General features: G+C 32.6%; 1 protein-coding gene across 1 annotated transcript; it reads left to right on the forward strand.

Annotated features, from left to right (window-relative positions):
* The first annotated feature begins 1,682 nt into the window (after positions 1-1,682).
* LOC117689769 (uncharacterized) lies at positions 1,683-21,790 on the forward strand. The gene is made up of 9 exons (XM_066070015.1): positions 1,683-1,791; positions 8,033-8,237; positions 8,352-8,459; positions 10,350-10,431; positions 10,758-10,897; positions 10,994-11,035; positions 13,680-13,718; positions 20,597-20,971; positions 21,285-21,790. Exons 1-9 carry the CDS (start codon positions 1,774-1,776, stop codon positions 21,788-21,790), a joined length of 1,515 nt encoding a protein of 504 aa, XP_065926087.1. The 5' UTR covers positions 1,683-1,773.
* Positions 21,791-23,644: the final 1,854 nt, after the last annotated feature.

Here is a 23,644-nt window from a genome sequence, read left to right on the forward strand (position 1 = left end):
ATATATTGCGTTTCTTTACATCTTATGCCGGGCACTTATTTTTCATCATTGTTAATATAAAGAGGATGGAATTCAAAGTTTTTTTCACTTCTGTATATTAATTGTCATAGCGGGGCCCTTCCTGACTGGTCAGTTTTCTAGTTCATGTAGAAGCTAAAGAGAGAAAAAACGATGTTGCATGAAGAGTTTTATCTTGTAGGATTTCCAAATAATTGCCGTTTAGAAAGACATTATTAATAATAAAAAAAATTAAGCCGATTTAGAATTGAACCAGCCCTACTGCTAGCTGCTCTATTCTTCAGTCCACAACCTCAAGTTGTGGTTCAAGCCACTTTGATAATACTTATGTTTCCTCAAAGCTCAACCTGACAGAATGTTAGCAGCATAACCTGTGTACGTGTGTGCCTCGTCCCCCGTGTAGGACCTGCCCCACTTTTTTTTAAATTATTATTTGTATATATGTAAATACTTATGCTTTGTCTTATAATTATATGTGTTGCATGTATGTATAATTGTATGTTCTGAAATAATCCTCATATGAGGGAAATGAATGAAAGGTCGCCACATAAACAAACCATGTTGTAACGTTATTTGCGAATTAAAATTGGTCAACAATACATGTATTTGCTATGTAAGTGTTTATTAATCATTGTTTTTACTTTTGATATCAAAACTTCAAAATTTTATTACTGAAAGGGAAACGCTTTTTTGCCTTAACGTTGTTTTCTTCTGTCCATCTCCCTAAAGAGAAAACTGTATATGTCCTTATCTGAACCCTTGTAAAATATTGAACACGCATGCGATTTCATCGGATTGCTCATATAAACTTAAATAAACTTAAATAGTTACAAACACATTTTATGAGATGGCACAAACCCAGACAGAAATGAACTTCGATTAAAGTAGGTGCAATATAATAGGTAAACGGCACCTGTTACCTAGATCTCCAGATCGTTCACGTTTTTTTCGACGGACTACTGGATCAATAATTTAAAGATACAATGAAGCGCATTGAAGTGGTAAAAATGTTCGTTTGAATGGAATATTCTAAACTTTGTATCGAACGTCAATTTTTAGATAGGACACGCCTATTTATTTTATAACGAGAAAAACAGTATTCGTAACAATGCTTTCTGAACCGCTCATCTTCTAAACAACATAAGCAGGGCTGCGGACCCTGGAAATGTGGACACAAGCTGAATCTCAATATTTTCTCCGTATATGTTTTCCATGCCCGTGCATATCCCAGTCCCCTAAACAAGCTGCGAACACAGCAACAAATGCAGAAGATCGAAGAAGACGAAGAACGTAGCTTACCCCTCTAAAACGAAAAACTGAAACATGTGCATATATGTTGTAAAAAACACTTTTCTTTATTTGCAATACAGTACATCTAACAAAAAGTTCAAAACACAAAGTTACTAAAAATATTCTTATTTTGAACAATATCATTGTTTCTGAACATAGTTGGAAAGAAAGAAAGAAAGAAAGTTTGTGTTTTTGTTTATGTGTATAGTGTGTGAAATTCCTGCTTATGTAGAAGAGGGGCGGTTCCAAAAGCATTGTGACGAATACTGTTTTCCTCGTTTCAAAAGAAATGGGTGTGTCTTATGTAACAATTGACGTTCGATACAAAGTTTAGAATATTCCTTTCAAACGAACATTTTTACCACTTCAATGCGCTTCATTGTAACATTTAAATAAAAACTGTTGGGACGGGGCTTCTACATTCAGCATTGTTGAAGTTTGTTTCAAAGGACATTGTTATCCTCCATGATGTTGCGCTCGAAAGTAAGGCAAATACTAAAAGATTTTACTTTTAAATACTTCTACATGTACTTTTTTAATTCATTCTTCAGTCGAGGGGGAAGCTAAATATGACGATGAAAAAAAAAGTAAATTTGTATTTTTAGATATACATTGTACATGTATGTTTAATATTATGATCCTGTTTTTACACCATGTGCGCAAACTGATTATTTTTTTTTTCAGTATTATCTTTATACGACGTATATCAGGCGTAAGACGGGTTTGCTTACGCTATGTATACGTTTTTTTTTTAAAAATAATATAGGCACACTATTCCCCGGGATAACTTATTTCGCACTCAAATGTAAAGGCTGAATTTTAATGTGAAGAAGATTTGTACGGTACTCCGAATAAAAATAGCGCGCGTATTGACTCTTTCAATTTATTAGTACTGGTATTTTACCGTTGCTAATTAACCAAACAATCCAAACAATTTAATTCTAGGGTATATATATATATATATATATATATATATATATATATATATATATATATATATATATATCATGGAAGCTCTGAGAGTCATGCCAAGGAACATAGAGCAAGTTTCAACAAAGCTAAATAAACTGGACCTTATTGAACACAGACTCAGTGAACTGGAAAGGAATGTCCGAAACGTAAACACAGAATTGAAAGACATGAAGGCCAAGGTCAACGGAGTCGAAGAAAGTGTGTTATTTATTAACAAGCAGTATGAAGATCAAACAAAAGAAGTATTGGCTGTTAAAAAATCTGTCTGTGAAATAACAAATATTAACGAAAACATCCTCAAAGAGTTGAGCCGTGTGAAATCGGAATTCGAGAATTTAAACGAACGCCACTTAGACCTTCAAACACGTTCGATGAGAGATAATCTTATCTTTGAGGGAATCGTCGAAACGCAAGAGGAAAACACAGAGGGGGTCTTAAGAGAATTCTTAAAATCAGAAATGGGCATAACGGAAGAGCCACAATTCCAACGAGTGCATAGACTGGGGAAAAGAGTGCAGGCCGGACGTCACCGGCCAATTATAGCGAAATTCGTCTTATTCAAAGAGAGAGAAAAGGTCAGAAAAGCTGCTCCATCCAAACTTGTTGGAAAACCTTTTGGAATTAATGAACAGTTCCAAAAGGAAATCAACGACCGCAGAAAACTGTTATACCCTCATTAAAAACAAGCAAAAAGTCTCGGAAAAAAGGCTGTGCTGATTGCAGATAAACTTTTCGTGAATGGGACAGAAATCCCCCTTTCCTCGATCCACAACCCAGCGTCAACACAGCGCACTCACCCGGATACCGCATACGGACCACGCCAATCCGCAACGCGCAGCGCAAATCGACATGAAACCCGTTTTGCGACCACGCGCCGTTAGGGATACCAAAGAGAGCAACCGAGCGGGAATGTAAACAACGAAAACGAAACCACCGAATGTAACTCTCTCACATCTTCCGACACTTCTTATGCGAGGATTGTTTCTATCAATGTTTGCGGTCTAGCTTCTAAGCTCCAAAATCCTGAGTTTGTTGATGTTATTAGCAAATATGATATAATCTGCCTCACAGAGACAAAAACAGATAAAGCTGACAATATTGATATCCCAAATTTCAGTGTATTCAGCAAACATAGATCAAATCTGTCATTTCGGAAGTCTGGTGGTATTGTAGTCTATAATATGTAAACGGTGTGACCGTTGGACCGAGCGCAGATTTAACACAATGCAGTTTGATTTTTGTGTGATAAAATCTATTTAAAACACACACAGTAGGATCCGCCTGGTTGCCTACTCAAATCATTAGCCAAAGTTTAACTAAATGTCGCGTGCTGAGTCTACATTATGACGTCATATTTCAGACGTTTTGTCTTCGGAAATAGTCGAAGAGAGTTACGTTATTCCGAACTTTTTTTTAATTTCTTCTTTCGTTGTTTATCAATTTGATTCATATAAATGCCGGGGTAATAAAATTGAATACTTTATTCCGTATCGAAAAGATCAGTTCCTTGATGTTTTTGTTTTTATTTTCCATCTGATAATTTGATAAGACATACATAGAACTAGTCGTGTTTCTTGATTGAAGCACTATTGGAACTTATCTAGTGTCCTCTTTTATTTCAAATTACCTTTTATTGACACTGAAAAATTTTCATCGAGTTTAGGGACAATACACATCGATAAGTACCAGTCAATCAATGATCGAACTAACTTTTTAAAAACAAAATGGCTGCCAATATGGCGGCGCCCAGGGCTGGAAGAAATTTTTTTTTGCCTTAGTACCCCTGATTCAACTTTCATTTTTCACTGATTTTCTTATATATACGTGTTACCATTAATCCTCGCTTCGCGAGGCGGGCTTCGCCCGCCTCTCGCTGCGCTCGGTATTAGAGATTCTTTATCCAAATTCTGTAGCATTATTAATAGCGCAGCGCCGGCGCGAAGCAAGCTCTACCGGCAAGGCGTGTGTGAATAGAAAATTCGGATTATTTGCACATTCATTCAACGGATTTTTTTGGTGTCAGTAAATCGGACCAGTAATGCTTTGTTTTAATCGTCCCAGTAGTTCCCTGTAATTATGGTTTCCCATTTCACACTCTCACGAGAACAAGATAAAAGACTATGTACATGCATTGTAAATATACTGCCGACACAACGCAAATTCCATTACACAAGACTAACAGAGTTATTGTCCTTTCGAGTGACGTCACAATGGATTTCTTACACATTGATCCGACAGAATTTTTCGGAGTCAGTAAATTTCGACCCACAATGCAATTCCTCAATGTCGGACGATCTCACTAGACTGGATACCATCTCGCAAGAATCAAAGTAAAACTTTTGAGAAACAGATAAATTATGTAATTTCAAGAACATAATGCTTTTAAGTAAACAAAACAGTATATTTCGCGGAGTTATTTTTTTTTAGGATGTTTTCAAAGAGACAGACGACACTTGACCGACGTGAACTTTGACGTCACAATAAGGGGAAATTACTCTAAGTAGTTATTGTAAAACTGCTAAAATATAAATACCAAAATCTTCTCAAAATCTTGCAGAGCTAACGAATAGGGACATTTCTTCAAAGATAGGAAACAACTATAACTTGCTCTCATTTGGATGAATGCTCACAATTATTTTATTCACTATATTTACGGTTATTTCCAGAAATGTTTTTTTAAAAGGGGGCGTGGCAACATCATTCAAAAATTCTTCGCAAGCAAAAAGAAAAAAATTCTCAAATTCAGGAAAATTCTAATCCGGGTGAAGAATTGGGAGTGCGTAGTATGCCTTTAGCTCTTTAGCTGCTCAATACTCAGACAATAGTATCTTTATTTTCACTTCCATTTATTACATGCTCCCGGGGGATCCATTTTCATTATATGATCAGCAAGTTTTTTCATACGTAAATTTGATTTTTTTTTAATTAAACGGGGGGGGGGACTCTGTGATAAGTCAATTTTTCATGTAAGTTTAAGAAAAATGTCTGCTGCAAGAAAAGAGGAAATAAACTGTAATGTACATTATGTTAAAATCTTTATTATTCAACAACATTTAAATTTATCCAAGATAAATTCTATATATAAATAGATAACAAAATCTTATGAATTATGAGTGATGAAAATTTACTGGAAAAAATAGGCATGCTTATTTTATTCTGCATTCAAATTTATTTACTTTACGTCGCTACTTTTATTTTTATTGTTTTATCATAATTAATTATTTTATCTAATCACATGCTGCGCTCGCCCCAACGGTCGCACCGTAATACATATTAACGCAAGTGACAATATATTATGGATTAGAATAGAAGGTAAAACATTTAGTATTAAGAAACATATTTTGATGGGAACTGTTTATATACCGCCATCAAACTCCAGATTTTCATCAGTTGAAATTTTTGACGATATTGAGAATGAAATTTTTAACTTGTCCAAAGAAAATGATTGTATATGTTTATTAGGTGACTTTAATAGTAGAGTATCCACATTGAGAGATTTTATTGATGTTGATGATTCTCTATCACATTTTTGTAACAGTGCTGACAATAACAGTAATTTTGATTGGGCTGTTGATCAAATAGACCTAGAAGCAATTGAAAAATATGGTTTTTCCATAGAAAGGAAATCTAAAGATAACATTGTTAACTACTATGGAAAAAAACTTATTGATATTTGTAAACATTGTAATATTATAATACTTAATGGTAGATCCATGGGTGACCAAAATGGTGAGTTTACATGTAAACAATCAAGTGTCGTAGATTATTGTATTTCAAACACTGAGTTTTTAAGATATGTACACAATGTGAGAATATTACCTTTTTCCTCATTTTTATCTGATGTTCATAACCCTATAGAGATAGTATTGGCACTTGAAAGACAGCACAGCACTGAATCCATATATCAACAAAAGCCAACACAAGAAATTGCTAAACAATGGAATCCCGAAAAAGTTGAAGTACATCCTATGCTTGAAAACATATCACTTGAATTTATTGATAATATTGTTGAAAAGATTAGTGATGTACTGGTCGAAAGTGCCAAAAATGTATTCGGTAGAAAGCCAGTTCTTACAAATACAAGTGAAACATTCAATGTCAAATATAAGAAACCATGGTTTACTCGGGATTGTAAGAATGCTCGACAGAATTATAGAAAAGCGAAAAGGTTGTACAAAAAATTTGGTGGAGATATTTTTTAAAGTGACTTGTATGAAAAAGAAAAATTGTATAAAAAAGGTTGAAAAATGCAAATGTAACGCATAGAGTAGAAATGAAAAAAAAACTTTTTAGTTTAAGAACAAATAATCCTAGAGAATATTGGAAAATTTTGAATACAAACACAGATAAGAAAAGATGTAATGCAAATTTATATGACCTTTTTACTTTTTATCAGGATTGTTGTAACAAGAACTATAATGAACAAGAAGAGTCAAATAACAATGTATTTAATGACATTAACCAACCAATAACTTGTGAAGAAATATTTAAGGGTATCAATATGTTGAAAAATAACAAAGCTTGTGGTGATGATAGAATTTTTAATGAATATATCAAAAGTACCCAAGATTGTATGTTGAATTTATATACTGTATTGTTTAACAAATTATTTGATTCTGGTGTTATACCCACACAGTGGGTTAGTGGTAACATTATACCTGTTTATAAGAATAAAATTATAGACCAATTACACTCTTGAGCTGTCTTGGAAAATTATTCACTGCTATCATTAATGAAAGGTTAAACAAATATGCTGACAATGTTCAACTCATTTTAGAGAACCAAGCAGGTTTTCGTAGGGGTTATAGTACAATAGATCATATTTTTTCATTGTATTCTCTTATTGAACTCTTCAAATTGCATAAGATGAAATTATATTGTGCGTTTATAGATTTTGAGAAAGCATTTGACTCTGTTTGGCACATTGGTTTATGGAACAAGGTATTATCAAACAATATTGATGGAAAATGTTTTAAAATTATTACTAATATGTACAAAGGTATTAAGTCAAAAGTTCTGGTTAATGGATTAAGTTCGGAATTTTTTGAATGTACAGTTGGAGTACGACAAGGGGAAAATTTATCGCCTTTTTTATTTTCACTATATTTAAATGATCTTGAGGAGTATCTTTATATAAACAATGTCAGAGGGTTGTCACGCTTGTCTGATAACATTAAGAAAGATCTTAATCTTTATTTAAACCTTTTTGTCTTATTGTATGCAGATGATACCATCTTATTGTCAGAAAATCCAGAAGATTTTTAACACTTACTCAATGTTTTTTCTAGATATTGTAAAGAGTGGCGTCTTAAGGTTAACAGAAAACCGTTAACAAATATTAATTGACTTGAAATAAATTGACTTGAAATATTAGACATTTTAATTTATATGTTAATTTTATCAAAATAAATTGGAATTGATTAAAGACATAGTATGGGTTTCGGACATGTATCAATTTCTTTTCGATTTAAATGTCTATGGTAGGGACAAGGCGTTATATCTATCATAAGTAGTACTCTAATTTTTTTGGTTACTTTTGCAAGTAAATTGTCTTTAAAGTGGTACTCACTATGGGCGATTGGTCGTGATTTGAATAAATGCCGTAGACTTTCATTTAGTTTGCATGGCTTTTGGTTGATTAAGATTGGCTTTCCCAAACTTCCAGTGCAGCGTTGATCGTTCGGTTGACACTTGTGAAAACCTTTCCGCTTTTGTAATACTAATATGTTAATATTATCCAGTATTTTGGCAGGTACCCGGATACAGAGAAGGGTTGAATGTCTACCAAACGTTTACCTGTCCACGGACGGAGTCGGCATGGACGTCGGCGTCCCTGAGGATGAACTGTAGTGTTGGAGGCGACAAGCCGTTTAACCATTATTACTGTATCCCTAACGCCGAGAGGACCCATTTTGTAGAGTTTTGTTACGACAGAGCTAGTTTGAAGACCGAGAAAGGTGAGTCATTCAAAGCAATTTGTCAATTTATATAAATGGTATGCTATTTCGATTCTAAAAATGCTTCTATTTGACAAAGTAATATATTCTTCTTTAAATATTAACCGATACCAGGCAATTGCTGGGAATTAGGTGGAATAGGGTATCTAAACCAAGTCGACTGCACGAACTTCGTCAAAGGATGCCCAGACTACACGTACTTGAGCGAACAAGTTTACAAATGTAAGTATACTATCTTCCCGTGATCTTTTTCTGATTTAAAAAAAAGAAATACTAGGTAATTGTTTGGAATTAGGTGGAATGGGTTATCTTAACAAAGTCGACTGCACGAACTTCGTCAAAAGATGTCCCGACTATAAGTATACATAGCAAACAAGTTTTTACATGTAAGAGTAAAAGTACATATGTAAGTACTATACTGAAGCAGTTTTGCGATTTTGGACCGCATATCTCATAAATTGACCATTGAGCTATCTTATTTTTAGCTCACCTGAGCTGAAAGCTCAAGTGAGCTTTTCTGATAACTTTTTGTCGGGCGTCCGTCTGTCTGTCTGTCCGTAAACTTTTTACATTTTACATTTTCGACTTCTTCTCAAGAACCATTGCGCCGATTTCAACCAAACTTAGCATAATGCATCCTTAGGTAAAGGGAATTCAAGTTTCTCAAAAGGAAGGGTCACACCTTCTTTCAAGGGGAGATAATTAAAAATCATTGAAGAGTTGTTGGTATTTTTCAAAAATCTTCTCATAAACAATTCAGACAGAAAGGCTGAAAGTTGTGTGGAAGCATCCTCAGGTAGTTAAGATTCAAGTTTGTTCAAATCATGATCTCTAGAGGTAGGGTAAGGCCACAATGGGAGGTCAAATTTTTACATAGGATTACATAGAATAAATCAATAAAAATCTTCTTCTCTGAAAATGATCTGTCAGGAAAGCTGAAACTTGTGTGGAAACATCCTCAGGTAGTGTAAATAAGTTTGTTCAAATCATGATCCTTAGTGGTAAGGTGGGGCCACAATGGGGATTGAATTTTTACATAGGAATGTATAGAGTAAATCGTTAAAAATTTTCTTCTCTGAACTGATCGGGCTGAAAAGCTGCAACTTGTGTGGAAGCATCATCAGGTAGGGAAGATTCAATTTTGTTCAAATCATGATCCCGGGGGCAGGATGGTGCCACAATTGGAGGGGTGTCAAATTTTTAAATAGTAATATATAGTGAAAATCTTCTAAAACACACATTGTCTAGAAAAGCCTTAACATAAGTCAGTTCAGATGGCATTGATTAAAATTTGTCAAAATCATATTCTTCAGGAGTAGGGTTTAGCCACATGGGGTGGGGGTCCAATTTTACAAAAGAAAACAATTAAATTATTCACAAAAACACAAATGTTATTATGTATGGTTTTACTTATATGTTAACATTTAAACATATTGTTTATTCTTTAAAATTGTTTAGACTGTGGGCCCTGGACAATTCTTGAACTTCACAAGAGGTTCAAAGTTTGATGTAGGTGTCATGTTGTGAATTTTGAATTTACAGGGGGGCAGTAAATACAAAATTAACAACATGATAACTGATTTTTTTCATACAGGATCTAATATTGTACGACATTGTTAAGATATTTTGTATATGACTCCTTTAAGCTGATTTAATGCTCAGGTGAGCGATGTGGTCCACGAGCCTCTTGTTTACTAATGGAATACGGACAATAGAAGTAAGAGTTGACCAGTGCACGCGGTTTGAGGTCAAAGTTATATTTTTGTAATACGTATAAATGGGTAGAGTTCAGAAAATTGATAAAATACATAAGGAAAAAATGCAATTAAAATGATTTTTTTGTTTAAAATTTGTTTTTTTTATCAGTAGTAAAAGTATCCTTATTTCATTCTTTTCACTATCTATTTTTTAATAAAATTTCGTCATGTCATATTTTTAAAAATGCATGGTCATTGTATTTTATTTTATTGGTTTTTCCAATTACATGAAAAGTAAATCATTATTTTAGTTTTTCAAAAATAAATGATAAGCACTTCAATAGTAGATTAACTTTGCCACATCTAATAATTTGAAAAAAAAAATCGGTTTTTTATTTATCATTTATCTATTAAGTTCCAGCTTGTCTAGATTTGAATTTTTCTGAACAATGTTTCAACGAGGAGCCTGGCTGCACCGTTTTGAAAAATTCAACAAAGTATGTACGATGTTGTTGGTGTTTCGTTTATCACATTCAATATGACTGCATTTGACTCTACTATTAGACCAATGCTAACACAAAACACATTTTTTTCTATTTAAAACAGATACTTAACACACATACGAATGGATTATCGTTTATCACATTCAATATAACTGCCTTTGACTCTACTAGTAGACCGATGCTAACACAAAATAAAAATTTGTTTATTTAAAACAGACACTTAACACAAACACGAATGGATTATCGACTAAAAAAGTTGAAATAATGTTATTAGCGACATACAATTTGTAACTGAATTATAATCATATTTTACCGAACAGCACTCTGGCAAGCAATCAGACCAATGCAGACACCTCTCTTCATCCTGGTCTTGTTGCATTGATTACCTGTGTTTTAACCACCGTAATACTTTTATTAGTGGTATATTTGGTTAAACGCATTGGCCCTGTATTATGTCCAGGTGTGTATAAAATATATAAATTAACTTTTTCTCATTTATTCTGAAAATTGCAAACCAATTTTTTATTAGATTATTTGGAAAAATATTCATTTTCAGAGAGAAATAGAAACGGAAATCGAGCCCATAACGTCAAACAAGGTAATTAATGCAAGAATTTTCGTTAGTATATGTCAAAGTAGTCATCAGGATATACTTTACTTAAAAGTAGCTCTAATGCTTACTTTAGAACACAGCTTAAATCCTTGATACAAAATGTATTCTCTACTTTCTTGCATACATGTACATACCGTTGAACAGTTTGTTTTATCTCTTTTGTAGTAATTTACAACGTTGAGAATATTACAAACATATACACAATATACACTATATGTGTGAGTAGAGAAAAAAAATTATAATGGTTCTCTACGAAATATATATTTGAAGTATAAATGTACAATTTTTTTATGTAGATAAATAAATAGGAATCAATAGCCTTCTCGTTAACAATACTTATAAATTTACATAACTTGCTCAATAAGCTCACATTGCTTGAGAAAAAAAGCTTGTTAAATTTAACAATATTTGATATAAAATGATAACATTTTGGTATATACTTTTCTCTTTCATTTTTCAACACAGTGCAACACAAAATATAGTGAAATTCATCTCCAATGTCTCTTTTACATAAAGGACTATATATAGTATGGGCCTAAAATGGCCCCCTAAAAGGAATATCATTATTTTACTGTAATTCTTTGTTTTCTTTGTACAGATATATATGTGATGTTTTAACTTAATGTTCATGTTGATTCAAGTGCCCACAGTTTAGAAATACGGCATTGTAAAGACAACCTTTTCCCGCCATTTTTGCATTTTAGCATAAAAAAGCTTGTTTTCAAGAAGCTTTTCTTTCAGGAAACTAAAGTGCATGCTTGAACCAACAAAATATTTTAATCAGAGATGTATCTAGCCAAGACTAATAAGTGACAAAAAAAATGTCCTGGTTCAAGCATGCGCTCTATATTTCCCATTCGTAAAAAGATGAGAAAAATGTCAATTACGACTGATTTTGATTGAATTATAGAAATAGCGTCACTTCTGACGTCATATACTGCAAGTGAGTGCAAATAAATCAAACAAATATGTGAAAAATAAATTTTATATCAACTCTTCTAAATTGTAACATAACATTTTACTGTACCCGAAACACTAAAAAAATGGTGAATTATGGGGGCCTTTAACTCATATCATACATGTATATATATATATATATATATCCCCGAGTACCCAAACTCCGTCACCATAAGCAGAAAACCTTTCGCGTTTCTCTGTAAATTATTTTTTGTGGTTTTTATCATTTGCAATCACTAAATATAATTTGAAGCAATATAATTTATAAAATTATTAATAAAAATATTTTTATTTGTATTCAAATGAGCCCTCTGAATACGACGTTTATCACGCGTGCCTATTATATCTTATGAACCTAACTCCGTCACCCACATGCTCTATGATATGGCAGGGAATGAAGACACATTAAAAATTTAGTTAAAACTCAATTTGTATCTAGGCCAAGTTATAATAAGTAAAAATGGTGCATACAATTTAAATTGTATTTAATTTCATCGAAATGAAATGATCGCCAGAATAAAAAACGGGTCCATGTAACAGCATTCACAAAGGCCTTTTCAGAATGTATGGATGCCGTTTGATTTAGGTCCTTACATATTTCAAATATTTTATATCATTAATGAATATATTACTTATTATATTATTTATTTATTACTTTTTTAGAAATGTAGCACATTCTAAATAACGATATACCGGATATATCTATACCCTGTATAAGGCAAAAGTATCGGCATGAGCGATTTGACGTTATCATCAAGAGTAGTGCATAAAGGCTATTGCGGACTGAAAAAAATGTATTAATAACCTAAATCAAATATGTATTACATGTAAAATGTTTCATCTTGACCTCTCTAAAAATGGCTGACCACCGTAAATGATCGAATGGGCCCGCAAGTCAGAAATATCGATATTTTAGTGCACCTGTGAAAAGGTTTTAGCTGATTTCACTAAATTAATGGTGCATAAAATGAACAAGGTTTAATTCTCTTATTTTTTGACACATTCTTAAATTTAACCGTTGCAAATTGTTGACATTTGATTAAAGATTTTTGACATGTAAAATATGACGTCATAATCGTACTTGATTTCAAACGGCGAGGAGTTTCCCGAAAGTGACGGAGTTAGGGTAGTGACGGAGTTAGGGGGCTATGCGATATATATATATATATATATATATATATATATATATATATATATATATATATATATATATATATATATATATAAAAACACACACACACACACACAAATTAAAATATGTTCAAATCAAAAGTTCACTTGGGGTCATTCCTCACCATTTCAAATAATCTCGAGAAATCATTTAGTAAAAGAAATTAATCAGTCATTTTTTAACTAAGTGGGAAAAAATATTATGCTTCATAATGAAAAGGCTATTTGTTGCTTAAATATTCCTTGAGAACAGCTACAGATAGTTTAATGCTTTTCTTGTTTTGATATGATTTTTAAAGAAGAGGTCTCTTTCACCTGAGAGTCAACAGTTCGATACTTTAAGTTATTACTGAGTTGATGTTGTGAAGTACTGTCATAATTGTCATAATTGATTCGGATTGAAATTCGAAGTTTCTGCTTACGATTTCTCGAACATTGCCAAGCAATATTTTTGATCCAAAATTATTTGTTATATTGCATTGATTTTTCTTATTCGTTTCAGTGGAGAAGAACAACTATGAAATCAAGCCCCTTTTGGAAGGTAAAATTTTTAAGTCAAACACTCGTCAGTTGCATTATTGTCAGACTCAAATTATATTATACAATTATTTAATGCTTTAGCAGTCAATAGACCAGAATATTTTTTCCCGAGGTGCAGGGAAGAGCTCAGTATGATCTATTGCCCGAGGCCAACGGGCCTCGGGCAATAGATCATACTGAGCTGTTCCCTGTACCAAGGGAAAAAATTCTGGTCTATTGACTGTGTTCAAGCGTTAAATAATTGTTTTATTACCTAATTCCTTTTTTAGTTTTCGGGGTTTACAATTTGCATATTACAGATGGTTTTTGTACCATTATGCAATATACTAAGATTTTTTTCATCTTTTACATGCACAACACCTGTTGCATGCATTACAACATCTCAATTTAATATTAGTTTACACAAAGAAGGGGGAATCTTCAACCCATTAGATTTTAAATACATGTAGTTATCTTTTACCTTATATGAGGCTTTAAAACTATTGATTATTTGATATTCCATTTTGATAACATTGAATTTGGTTTCACCAAGTACTAAAACAGCGTCTATGTAAAGGAATATACATTCCATGAGAACTATCAAAATGATGTAACATTAACATACCCGCGTCCTGAAATACGTTGCCGGTCCAATAGATCGCAGTCTATTGACCGGCGGTCCAATAGATCGCAGTCTATTGACCAGCGGCCCAATAGATCGCAGTCTATTGACCAGCGGCCTAATAGATCGCAGTCTATTGACCGGCAGTTAAAAAAAGACGCAAATATTTCATATGTAATAAAACAACAAAATCCCTTTGAATAGGTAATAAAATGTTTTATATCACAATAACAATACATAAATGTGATTACAATCAAATTATGTCTTAGATACCATCGATTTTCATATTTGGTGAGAAGCAATATTTACATCAGCCGCTCGCTAGACTCGGTCGACCAGTGTCGTATAATTAAATAGTCCAGCCGGACCTTTAATGTTAACATAATTGAAAGGGTCCAACCCGTATAAGAAAAGGTCCACCTAATATTAAACCGGGGTATAATATCATTTATATCTTTTTAAAATTTTGAGTATTAAAAATAAGTAGTATAATTTGGTCATTCGTTTAAAAGGCGTACTTACCAGTTAAAAGGCGTACTTACCCGAAGTGATTTCGCAAATATCCAACACAGAGTGTACCTGGAATACATTCGGTTGATAGTAAAAAAAAATTTTTATTTTTATTTTTGTTTACACATAAATCCACATACATATATATTTCAGACATATTACATACATTTCAAGATTCTGCATATTGTAATATCTTATTAATCTAAAGAAAATGGATTATCTGTATAGTGTGAAAACGTGTTTTTCTTGCAAAAAAAATAAATAATAGCAGTAAATGAAAAGAGAAAAAGGGAGATAAAGAAGAAGATAGAAAAAATACAATAGAAAAGGGGGGGGTACATGTATCAATATATATGTTCACAAGTCAATATAGATTTTAAAAAAAAGAATAGTTTAAGCAATCACAGATGTCATAAAACTTGTTATAATTTCTCACATATTGTTTGCCAGTGGTTTTCATAATCTGAGTATCTACATTTTTTCAATAACATATATTTTTTCAAGCAGAATCCCATTTTTTATTATATGTTTTACTAATTCAAAACTTATGTATGGCTTTTCGTTATATTCGGTTGCAAAAATATACCATTTAATAACCATTGATATTAAATTATACATTTTATAGATGCTTGGTTTTAGAAATTTACCAAATAAAACAGATTTCGTATCAAAAACTATGGAAATATCAAATTCATTTAAAAACCATTCATCAATATCACACCATAGTTCTTTTCCATAAAACATTCATAAAAAAGATGATCAATTGTTTCAATATTTGTCTTACGGAAGCTATATAAGGAAGAATCAATTAATTTCAACTTGTGCAGATAATAATTTGTAGGTATAATTCTATGTATTTGATTTTGAAGCCAGTTGAGTTTACTTTCTTGAACCGCTTTAAAGCAGAGACAGTAGATTCTATTCCATTCTAAATCGGTGAAATTTTCTCCAAGATCTCTCAAACTAATTTATGATGTTATCGGTTCTTTTCTATTTTCAAGTAAAATGTTATATATTTCATTACATCCTTTTGTATCCCTATAAAAAAGATAAATAGAGTTTGGAATTTTAGGTCCATGTTCTTTGCTCATATCTGTATTATCTATGTGTTTTTTATTGCTTTTTTTAAAACCTGCATATTCAATAAAATTTGTATTCACTTTCATGTCATTTAATATTTCTAAGCATAGAAAATTCCCATTACAGTCAAACAGATCACTAATTAGCGTAAACCCAACTCTGAAATAATTTTTTGAAAATACTGAGGAATTTCATCTCAGAATGTTTGGGTTGTCCCATTTTATTACTTTTGCCCAGCTAAGTAACACTTCTTTCCAAAATAAATTTGGTATTTTTCTAATCATTTCAAAAGTAAAATCTAATTCTCTTTTCCATAAATCTGATCTCTTAATTTCTAAGGTTCATTAATAAATTGTTTTTCAGTTTTCTTACTTGTTGATTTTATTACTTTTGGCCAGCTAAGTAACACTTCTTTCCAAAATAAATTTGGTATTTTTCTGATCATTTCAAAAGTAAAATCTAATTCTCTTTTCCATAAATCTGATCTTTTAATTTCTAAGGTTGTTTCAAAAAGTGTTACCCATTTTGCATTTGAATTAATTAATCTTTTAATCCAGCTGGATTTTAGGGCAATGATAATTGCTGGGTAATCAATCATTTTAGCCCTCCATATTTATAATCTTGTATTATAGTGTTTTTCTTTATTTTAAGCATGTTGCATCCCCAAAGAAGTGGTACAAATCACTTTCCAATTTTTTGATCTTGATTGGGTAGACTTAATATTAAGTGATTTAATTTTGGTATGATTTATGATTTTATTATTTAAGTCTCCCTATCGGTGTTAGCTTTCTATGTTTCCATTGATTCATTATTTTATTGATTTCTGATAATTTAGGAGAATAGTTTATCTCGGAAATTTTTTCAAGATTAATTGAAAATTTGATTCTGAGGTCAAATGCTGTGTTGTTCCAGTCTAGCTTCAATCGGGTATGGTGAAAATTTATAAATTTTTTTGCTACCTATCCATACCATTTTTTGTTTTTTGGAAATTATTTTTTCGGACCTTTGCCTTGGTTATAATCAAAGAAGGGAAGTGTACAAAGAAATTAAATAGTTTAAAATTTAGTAAGATAAGAAATCAAACGTATGCAAAATTATTAAAGAGCCCTTTTCTTTCGGCTGTATTAGCATAGAATTTAAGGGGATTCACTTTCTTATAAAGAAATTATTTATGTGAAGAAAGGCAAAAGTTGAACCACCTCCCGGTAATTTTTTTCCGTCTTCTACACCCACGTATACGTGTATCATTAATTTTCTTACAATTGTCAAGGCATGCATTTTTCTTCCCCCCCTAAAAAAGATAATAAGGTCATTAGATGAAAATCAATACCGTCAGACAAAAATACCTTATTTAAAGAATATTTCACGAGACGGACACTCGTTTGCAATGAATTCCAGGCGTTTGTCACATTTTTGTTAAATCGTAGGATAAAACTTAATAACAATTAAGTTTTACTACTTCCTCTTTTTAAATTACACTAATTTCACGCTCTTTTGGGGATACAATACATGAACATGCAATGGGTCCTACTTTTATAACTAAAATATTTTACGATCAAAACCAATAATAGAAATAATGTAACTTGATGCGATCTCGTTGCGAGCAACGAATATGTCTTCCGTAGAATTTTGAAATGATAATATACAATCTTGAAGAATTTTAAAACCCTAAACTCTTACTTACAAAAGTTGATATTAAACACCTTATTGCAATTGCAAAGCGGAAATCCATATTTTAAAAAAAAAACATGTTCCTCTGTTGATCCTCTGACATTTCAAATAAGACATAAAAATAACAAAAAAGACATCTAAATGAGATATTCGAGATATCTCAACATAAGAACAGCAAAAGTCGTGTTTTTTAGCATGAGAGAGAGAGAGAGAGAGAGAGAGAGAGAGAGAGAGAGAGAGAGAGAGAGAGAGAGGCTAGGTATCAGAATTTTATAAAAAGGTTCCTCAGTTTAATAGGTCATCTGAGTCACTCTGACCGTATATGGCCATATTGGGAAAATGTATTAAATCTTTTAAAAAATCTTCTCTCCCATATGTGTTTGAATGAAAAAGTAAACGCTTGGTTATGATGCCAAAATGGTGAAATTTATGGTCCCTGACTGTAAAACTTCATGGCCCCTGAGTCGGGGATTCAGGCTCAAGGGTGGGGCCAATACTACCACTTATATAGTAAATTTTAAAATGTATTAAATCTTAGATAACCCTCTTCTTTATTCCCATATATAGTTGAGAAAACCTGAACGCATTGTTATTATGTCAATGAAGTCCTCTGCTAAAAATATGAAATTCATGACCCCTGACTCAGGGATTCAGGCCCTTGGGTAAGGCCATCTGACCACTTAGTGAAACTCTATCAAATGTATAACAATCTATTAGATTTTTTTCTGTACTTTACAGACGTGGGAGATCAACCAATGTTTTCTTTTCAATTTGTGAAATTTACTGCCCATAGGACAGGGATTAAAAGTTTTTTGGGTTTTTTTTTTGGGGGGGGGGGGGGGGGGGTAGGGGGTGATAAATTTGGTATTTTAATGAACAGGTATATTTTTAAGGCCACTCGAGACTATCGGTAACCTATTGCTGTTGGTCGTTTGTCGTCCGTGGACTATTTTACATTATAACTCCTTCCTGAAAACTTTAATTTTCTGCACAGTGTATGCTTGGAACAATAGAACCATTTTAACAAGACCTTGGACTTTCAGTAGGGCGTAGCTATCTATTCCTTGCGTCAAAACAAGCTAAAATGACGCGGTTTCAAGCGAAATATGCAAATCTTGTTGATTTTAAAGGAGTTTTAAGTGGCTACCCGTCGTCCGAGATTTCGCCAGTGTTTTATAGCTGGCCTATATATATTCTATATACTAGACTTTGACCCATGCGTGCACGGGTTGACATATTATGTCGGGCATTTACGTAAAATATACATCAAATTTGCACACCATGTTGACAATTCGATCAGAACTCTCAGAATTTTTCATATTAAACGCACTGAGTCAGAGTTATCTCCCGTATTTTCTTTGATGAACGGAATATATAGCAAATTGTTAATGAAAATTTACATGTATTTATAATATCGTTTCTGAGTTTATCCATGCAAATGTGATATCGTGGAAACATAAACGAAAGGGCCTTACGTGATTTAGCGTGAATGTAATGCGCATGCGCAAGATTTCGTTGATTATTAATAAGCGAAGCTTCATTGTGAAATAATAAAAACAAATTGGTAATCTTCAAGTACCAATGATGTTTAAAATGTATAAAACAAAAGACAGTGCTCTTCCGATTTCTCAGTATTAAAGACCCAAAATTCGAGTATATTATTTTAATATACTAGTAGTAGTATAGATTCTGCTGGCAATCCGTCAAACCCGGGATCTTTATTACTTTTCATACTCATTACTGTATTTTTACATTCATCTAAGGTTGGAAATTTATAACAATTGTCTTTAGCTGTAGCAGAAAGAGTTTTAATATGACTAGATTCCAATGTCTAATGTTTTACGTTAGAAACGTAAATCTAAGTCATTTACATTTTTTGTATCGTATAAATTTTTATAGAAATAACACATTTGACCTAAAATTTTGTCATCTATTGTTAAGTTTTCCTGTTTTTCATTCTGTAGTTCGTAAATTATGTTTTGTGATTTTTTTTCTCTGGACCTAAAAAATAGTTGGTGTTCCCTTCACCTTCATTAATCCATCTTATCTGAGCACCTTTCGATTTTCTATCAAAAAGTTCGTTTAGCTGAGTGTCTAAGTTTCTTTTCCTAATCATGGCAAAGATTCTATATAGTCAATTTCTTTTTCTATATCTAATAATTTCTTTTTAAATCTGTTTAATTGTTTAACGGAGAAAATTATAGAGAATTTTTTAACCTCCTCCTTCAAAAAATCCCATTTTTGTATAAATGTTTCATGCGTATTGGAATTTTTTTTATGATTTCAGAAATTTGCTCTTTGTATTTTTTTTTCTAGATAAGACGTATTAAGCTTCCAATGACCACTTTTTATTATCAAAAAAATTAAGATCAAATTGTATGATTTGTGATCGGACATTCTATTGCCGTTATAATGGGTGCCGGGAATTTTTTGCAATGCTAAATTATTAGTTTTTAGAGATAAGTTTTCTCTCAAATATACAATATCAATTCTACTTCTTGGTGTGTTATTTGCATCACACCAAGTAAATCCATCGGAGTGTTCATTTTTTTCTTCCAATAGATCTAAACATTTCATTTGTTTAATAATTTCTTTCAAAAGTTTTGAACTCTTATCAGTAGTACTATTAAGCTTACAGTTGAAGTCACCACACAAGATAGACAGTATTTGATATATTATTCGAGCTATTATTAATAAATGTTTTCATTCTTAAAAAAATTGAATTCGGTGTGATTCATTATTAGGAGCGTAAATATTGACCAAAGTTAGATCAGTTTCGCCTATTTTTACATTTATTTAATCAATATATTGCGTCCATCATTAGAACAGTGCGTATTTATAATATCTATATCTAAATCCTTCTTGTGACTCGACCTCAAATATAAGAAAAAAGGTTATAACACTCTCCCTTATAAAATGACCAATCATAAATTATCATTCCACAGATCACGCAATCAAATGACCAATCAGATATGTTTTATTTAGCTGATCATGCTATCAGACTTTAATTTTGACATAATGCGCCGAAACTTTGAACAGGATAGACGGAGAATTTGATCTAAAGTTTGATTTTGATTTGCTCGCCGAACTGGCGCCGATTGACGAATTTCTGGTCAACGAAATAGATGGCATTACCCTATCGCAAGTATACGAGACGTTAGAATGTGAAAACGCCGCATTTGAGCAACACACGGTTTTCTTTTACGCATGCAACGTCTTTGGACTAAGAGGATACGACGAACACCACGACTTGCAGTGTGAGCAGTTCAAGATCGGAGAGGACAGCGCTGGGCGATTTATTCAGTTCACAGGAAGGGCCACAAAGACCTACAAAGGCGGCCTAGGGCATCTGAATGTGCAGTCAAAGAACCTGAGACTTCATTCATCGCCAGGTAAGCCAATAAATGCACTTTTGAATGGTGATAAAATAACATATTTAGAGCATGCGCGAATCTAGAGGAGGAGTCTGAAGGGTCCCGAAACCCTCCCCCTTGCAATATTCAAATTTCTTAAAAAAATTTATTATAAAACTACCATAAATATGCATCGCTCCCCAATCCCCCACCCACCCACCCCCGGCAAACTTGAATAACCGTTGGACCTTCCTAAAAAAAATTTTGAATCCGAGCATATAGAGCTTAGTTAACCGAAAATAACATTTTTAGAGTTTACAGTTAATCGAATCATGTTTTTTCTTAATTGAAGGGGACTGGTGCTTGGTTGATTACTTCGAGCTGTATCTGGGATCATTAGGAAATACCGGTGCGTTTTATAGACGGCCATTGCCTCCTACAGATGAAGAGCAGATTCGCTTCGGACAGCAGGTGGTTGGAGTAAATAAACTGAAGTCGTTCATGAAAACCATAACTCAAAAGGGTGGATTAAAAGGAAACTTCACTAATCATAGTGGAAAACGTACGTGTGCTACTCAGTTGTATATGAATGGAGTATCTGAGCAGGAAATAATGCGACGCACTGGTCATAGGTGCGAGAAAAGTGTAAGAAAGTACAAGAGAAGCAGTGAACAAATCGAAATGGATGTGTCTAAGATCTTGGATCCACCTATGAACGAACCAGCGTGTGATACCGATCCCCCAGGAAAGAAAATTAAATCTGAAAATATTCCATGTGAAAACATTTTGCAGAATCTTACAAATTCAAACAAAGCTGTGTTTGCCAAGTGCAACTTCAATTTCAGCATTGGAAATTAAATTTAAAAAATTGCATGAAATGTTTGGGGTTTTTCTTCAGGATTATGGTTTTTGCCAAACAGCAACATTAAAGTTTGATCAATTTATTCATGTTTTTTTTTCTTCTTAAGGTTGGCAGCAATCCAAAGAGTACCGATGTTTTATCAGTGATGTTTCTCAGATACAGAACACTTTTGCCTCATTTGCATAAGAAACGCCCAAAAGTGTTCTGTATCACAGATACAGCACAAACAAATCCTATAGTAAAAGTAACCAAGTTGTGTCACAAGTCATTTAGAATACTCGTTTCCTATTTTATCAGAGATACAGGGCGGGCCCGGCTCGAGCTGTCGCTCTCGCCTTAAGCCACGCCCTGTATCTCTGATAAAATAGGAAACTCGTACTCTAAATATATCCTAAGGAATCATTCTTTGAATATTTCGGTCGGGGCTTTATTGGATTTGATCACGCCTCGACCAAAATTATCATCTCATAATACTCAAAGAATGATTCCTTATTCCTTATATAGTTGTTTGCGTGTTAAAGCAAAAAATCAAGCTGATTTCTAGCATCTCTTTCTCTCTCCCTCTTTCTTTGTCTCCTTCCCTTCCTTCTTTCACTTCCTCTTTCTTTCTCCGTCTTTTCCATCCACTGCCCTCTCTTTCTTTCTCTCCTCATTAACGGAAAAAACAATTCAAACAACAAGAGGAAAAATACTCATAAATGTAGTTGAACCTGTTCTAGTACATGTATTTTTTAATAAAAATATAGAGAAAACTGTAGCGAGTTGGTAAGCGTGAAAAATTAACATTCTAAATGCGTGTTCGACATCTAAACGTGGTGTTGCTTTCATATTTGAGTAAAATTTTTCCGAGTCATAAATGAACACAATAATCTATGCAGATCTGTTGTCTTTGAACATAATGATTGTAAAATGTCTTCCCGACAATTTTAATCAACCATACTGACCATAATTAATCGTAGGTCATGAAAGGTTTTGATTAAAAAGTAAAGAATAATGCATGCATTCGTAATTATTATTGATTCTTCAATGTATATAATTTGTGCGAATGTTTTTCATACGACTTACAATATCATCCACTTCACTATGTCTTAAACGGTTACACTCTGTGTTTTGTGAATAGGAAAACAGGACCACAATCTGAAGATGTACGGATACAGATTAATGCATTTTTATCTCATTTTATCACAAATCATGCACTAATAACAATATAAGTTATTCATTATTTTCTTTACTATTATACACATGTATTTTGGGCGAATCGGGTTGGGGCTACATGTCCAAAGATAACCAGTGATCGTTGCTCTATTGATACAAGTGTATACACGGCACCGTATACACATGTTAGTTTCTTGTGTTTTCTGTGTGAATTGAACGGTTTTTTTGTCTCTAAAGAAACAATAGATCTTTACCTACCTGTATATTGGTAGAAGCACACCTTGTACACAAGCCCCCCCCCCCCCTCTCTCTCTCTCTCTCGTGTTTAAGTTGAAAGGGGAAAATAGTTATAAAAGAGTCAATCTACCTAAGTATGTTTTATTAAGATACTATGTATATTCTATGAAATTACACCTAATTATGAACCCAAAAGGACTATTAAAACCTTGTAGTCCACTTTTATTATTCCAGTTGATAAAGCAAGGTCGCTATAGCAGGATTATCAGATTATTGACTCTTATTTTTATTTATTTTTTACATATCTCTATAAAATTGGAGAGGAATACAACTTTATCCTTATATATATATATATATATATATATATATATATATATATATATATATATATATATATATATATATATATATATATATATATTGCACAAGCACTTAATCAAAAACTATTCTGATTTATA

Source organism: Magallana gigas, chromosome 8 (assembly GCF_963853765.1).
Source record: "Magallana gigas chromosome 8, xbMagGiga1.1, whole genome shotgun sequence".
Lineage (NCBI taxonomy): Eukaryota > Metazoa > Mollusca > Bivalvia > Ostreida > Ostreidae > Magallana > Magallana gigas.